We start from the raw sequence: 5,000 nt of genomic DNA on the forward strand, positions 1-5,000 counted from the left end.
ATTGAGCGTTAAATGAGATGCGCTGTAAAATCAGCACATCTGTTGTAAAACAGGAGTGTCTGATAATGTTTAACCCCTCGGGTATAGCAGGTAGCTTAAGCTCAACGCAGATTGCACACATAGAATTCATTCAATTCTTCGCAATTTAATGTTGGATATCAGAGAACTACATTTCGAAGCTTACAAAACAGACTGCATTTTAGTCTGTAGCCTATAATAGCGGATAGGCCTACTAGCAAATGTAAAGAAAACACTGCCAAAATGCTTATGTTGTCCTATAGTTGCAGGCAACGTCCCCTGGTAATTTCACGGGGAAATACAGCTTTAAATGTCACATAGACGTCGACTCAGCAAAACACTTAGTTAATAACATTCTGCTTCTGCACCGTCCTCATAGTATGGTTGCTATCAAATGCCCCTGCCTGATCATCTTCTCGCCACATCGCGGCGCGGTTGATGCAACATCAGGGGCAAATAATTATTCACAAATGACAGGCATTTGACACTCTTAAATGACTGCCGTTCTGTATGGTTTTCTGTTACCGTGCTGTTCGTGTTTTTCTGCGTGTCGCTCGCGTTTGGGCTGTCCGTTTCCGCAGCATCCTCTCGCTCCGCATCCGCCATCCCTCCTCCTCTGCCACAGGACAGTCAGCGGCAGTCACGCATGCGTACATGGTTGGTCTATCAGCTGGGCAATGGGTTGGCGTTTCACCAAGTGAAAAGAGCATAACAGGTGTCAGGGTGGACGCGGAGCTATACTCATTGTGCACTTATTGCCCTCGTCTAAATCAATGAGCACGGCTAGTCTACATGAAGACCAATGAGTTTATAAACTTCAAAATAATAGAAACGACAATAGATAATAATAAGTATTTTAATAGTTTTCGGAGAAAACAAATAAGACCCGATCATGATGCTTCTAAAGAATTTTGTCCGATTCAGAGCTTGTATTTTTCATCTTCCGATGTGTTATGAACGCAGCATGTGTCCTCAATGTTTGGCAACTTTGAAAACGCCCCTACATGGCAGCTTGGGTCAAAACACATCCGGACTGTCTTGCCAGTCATTGTTAATAGTCTTGGCATTATTTAAAAAAAATAGTTTTTTTTTCTCCACGTTTTTGTTGTTGTTGCATATCGTCATACGACTAAGTCGTTACGCCAAAGTCTCCTCAAGGCTTGCTTGAAACGAAACTGAAACTCATCAGAAATAGCCTACTTTATGTATTGAATATTCTTTAGATGTTAACATCGTTAACAACTCGTGTTTTGCTTCTGTTTTGTCGAACAATGACATTGTCATCTCACGCCGACAGGTGAACGCTGATGATAGGCTACAGCTTTGGGCTGAGATAGGGAGGAGGAGTTGGGTTAAAAACATAGCATCAGGATCAGGAAGTCGGGGTCATATCAAGAAGACGGCAGGAGTTGATAGAAGACCTCTGTTGAACTTGACACAATCTTTCGCTTCAAGACAATGCCGGGGAAAAAAGTTTGCATCGTTGGATCAGGAAACTGGTTGGTAGTGACGAGCTCTACACTACACGACACGTTACGATATTGACAATCTGAGATATTTAAAGTGCTCAACGAAAATGACTGTGTAGTATGTACTGTCGGTGCTGTGTAGTCCAGTGGTTCTCAAAGGGTGGGACGGGCTATTCGGGGGTGGGGAGTGACGGAGCTACAGCAAGCGGGGCGCGGGTTGAGTGTGAAAAAGGGGAACCAAAAACCCTAAACAACCAACTACAGGGGGGATTTGGAATGGCAGTGCTCTTACAGCATAGTAGCCTGGCTATAACTTAATTGTTTAAAGAGTAAGAGTTTATAGCCCATTTTGTACATAATATGATCAGGGCCTACCATTAAGCCTATTTGTTAGATTGGATAGCTAGCCTAGTTATTGAAACATAAACATGGCATGTTCAGTGAGAAGTTAAACATTAAACATGTTTATAGTATCTAAAACTCTGAACAAACAATACCAAAATGAAATGATATTGAAAATCTGTAACTGTTTAAATACAGAAACAATGTTTAAGAAAAGCAATCGTTGTGTTTATTTAGCTTTATTAAGAGTTAAACAACAGGTATTATGTGAGTGTCTCAATCATTGCACCGTGGTGGTGGGCACATTGCTTTCATTGTCAAAGGGGGGCCTGTCATGAAAAGTTTGTGAACCACTGGCGTAGGCTGTGCCACATGCACTCGACCCTGGCGTTGTAACACTGTAACAAGGCAGGAAAAAGAAATACATACTTTGATTGTAAAAAAAAAAAACCCTATGTAACAAGGCTTAGCAAGGGATACTACAAAAGTCTGTCTCATAGAATTTTGACTTGACTAAGTTAACATTTTCTCTCTCTCCATAGGGGGTCGGCCATTGCCAAAATTGTCGGCCACAATGTGAAGGCGTCCAACAGGTTTGATCCCATTGTAAATATGTGGGTCTTCGAAGAAATGATCGACGGCAGAAAACTCACAGAGATCATCAATACAGAGCATGAGAACGTCAAGTATCTACCCGGACATAAACTTCCTAAAAATGTGGTGGGTAAGTGTGTGTGTGTGTGTGTGTGTGTGTGTGTGTGTGTGTGTGTGTGTGTTTGTTTGTGTGTGTGTGTGTGTGTGTGTGTGTGTGTCTCTGTGTGTGTGTGTGTGTGAGTCTGTGAGTCCGTGAGTCTGTGTGTGTGTGTGTGTGTGTGTGTGTTTGCGCGCGTGTGTGTGTGTGTGTATCTGTGTGTGTGTGTGTATCTGTGTCTGTGTATGTGTAAGAACAGATTTGATTTGTATAAGGGTGTTGTCATAATGTATGATTATGTGGTAAGTAGATGTAACTCTGCCTTACTAACACTGTATGAGGACAGATGGGATAACTTGTGAAATGTCATGGGGGGTTTTGATAGGAGTATTTCTGCAATCTACCGCCATTAGCCATGAAGATAAGAAGACACACATAGATAACATTTAAGTTCAACTTGACCTTTGTCTCAAATGTTTGAACAAGTAATGCTCCAATCTTTCAAATAACCTGTCATTCCTTCTGACTTGTCAACAAGGGTATGGCACAACATGGAATAGATCGGTTTGATGGTAAGGATTGGCAAGAATTTATGTGAGACACCAGATCTATCACACCTGAAATATAGTCAAACAAATGCGTTAAGTGTGATGTTAAAGTCAGTGTGATTTAAGCTTGATCAGTAAAGCAGAAAGGTTTGCATGCTGACTCATTTTGCATGCTCTCTGCAAACTGAAGATTCTGTGAAGAGTGTCTTGATAGAAACAGCACACTTATTTAACATTTTGGGTAAGGACCAGCCATAGAAGCCACGGCATGAATGGGATCACAGTGTATTTTTTGTATGTTGTGTTCCCATGGCATTGTCCTCCCTCAAATCTCACAGTCACAGTCACAATGTCATGAAGTCATGATGTGCATTCATTGGGGTCCGGCCTCGGGCCTCATGTCAGGACTGTGGCATTGTCATTGTCCAGAATTTCATGTGAAGAAATCTGATCAGCCTTTAACCCAGTTGGCACAAGTCCTACTCCTTCCAGTATTTTCTCAATACACCTCATATTTGGATGGTATTGCCTAAACGGACTCCTGGAACATGCTGCTAGACAGTACAGAAAATCCCTGTCTGCAGACCCTTTGAACCGAAGGGCTTTCAGACATAATCTGTGGGAGAACTGAACTGTGGGGCAGTTTGGCTGCTACTGCTGTAAATGCCTCTGAGAGCACAAAGGCCATGTCTGTCTGCTTTTCCTTCAGTTGTTGCACAACCATTCCTGTACTACAGCAGCATCAGGATTATAGTGCAGTCATTTTCTGGATAACGACCTCATCCTTAGACAGAATAGTAGTTGTTTAAAGTTTAAAGGCATAAGAAAATGTACAACATTCCCCTTATTTATGTGTATTCGTCTTGTTTAAATGTGCAGTCTGCAATTCTAATCCAATTATTGTATTGCTCCATCATAGTGTTTCAGTTAATATAGGCCTATGTTTAGATTCACAGCAGAAATGTCATATTGTATCTGTTATAGTTTGAGTTACCTGAGTAACTGTTAGTATAGTGTACTGGACTAAGTTATCATCTGAGTAACTGTAACTATAGTGTACTGGACTAAGTTATCGTCTGTGTTACCTGAGTAACTGTTAGTATAGTGGACTAAGTTATCGTCTGAGTTATATAAGTAACTGTTAGTATAGTGTACTGGACTAAGTTATCGTTTGAGTTACCTGAGTAACTGTTAGTATAGTGGACTAAGTTATCGTCTGAGTTACCTGAGTAACTGTTCGTATAGTGGACTAAGTTATCGTCTGAGTTATATAAGTAACTGTTAGTAGTGAGTTACCTGAGTAACTGTTAGTATAGTGTACTGGACTAAGTTATCGTCTGAGGTATCTGAGTAACTGTTAGTATAGTGTAATGGACTAAGTTATCGTCTGAGTTACCTGAGTAACTGTTAGTATAGTGTACTGGACTAAGTTATCGTCTGAGGTATCTGAGTAACTGTTAGTATAGTGTAATGGACTAAGTTATCGTCTGAGTTACCTGAGTAACTGTTAGTATAGTGAACTAAGTTATCGTCCTTGTGAACAGGTGGCCGTGCCTGAGGTAGTGGATTCTGTGAAGGGAGCAGACATCCTGGTGTTCGTCCTCCCTCATCAGTTCATCGGCAAACTGTGTGATCAGATCAAGCCTCATGTCAAGCCTGGGGTGATCGGGATCTCACTCATCAAGGTGAGTGTGTGTGTTTGTGTGTGTGTGTGTGTGTGTGAGTGTGTGTGTGTGTGTGAGTGTGAGGGTGTGTATTTGTGGAAGAGAGAGAGAGAAATGGAGAAGACAGTAGATTACAATAGATTAACTGTGTAGACTAACTAGATTAACTGAAAAGTCGTTCTAGTTTGAATAAATCTAAAATTAAAATGTTGGTTTTATTAATCTATGTGTCAATTTGTGAGTTTGTGTGTGTATATTATTGTATGTG

General features: G+C 41.1%; 1 protein-coding gene across 1 annotated transcript in view; it reads left to right on the forward strand.

Moving 5' to 3' along the window:
• Positions 1–1,421: 1,421 nt before the first annotated feature.
• LOC308375106 (glycerol-3-phosphate dehydrogenase [NAD(+)], cytoplasmic-like) overlaps positions 1,422–5,000 on the forward strand; it is a 7,497-nt gene continuing 3,918 nt past the window's right edge. The window contains exons 1-3 of the mRNA XM_080851154.1: positions 1,422–1,517; positions 2,372–2,549; positions 4,613–4,753. Coding sequence (XP_080707280.1) covers positions 1,477–1,517; positions 2,372–2,549; positions 4,613–4,753 — 360 coding nt within the window. The 5' untranslated portion in view covers positions 1,422–1,476. The remainder of the gene's footprint in view (positions 1,518–2,371; positions 2,550–4,612; positions 4,754–5,000) is intronic.

The sequence above is a fragment of the Sprattus sprattus genome, assembly GCF_963457725.1.
Source record: "Sprattus sprattus genome assembly, chromosome: 14".
NCBI lineage: Eukaryota > Metazoa > Chordata > Actinopteri > Clupeiformes > Clupeidae > Sprattus > Sprattus sprattus.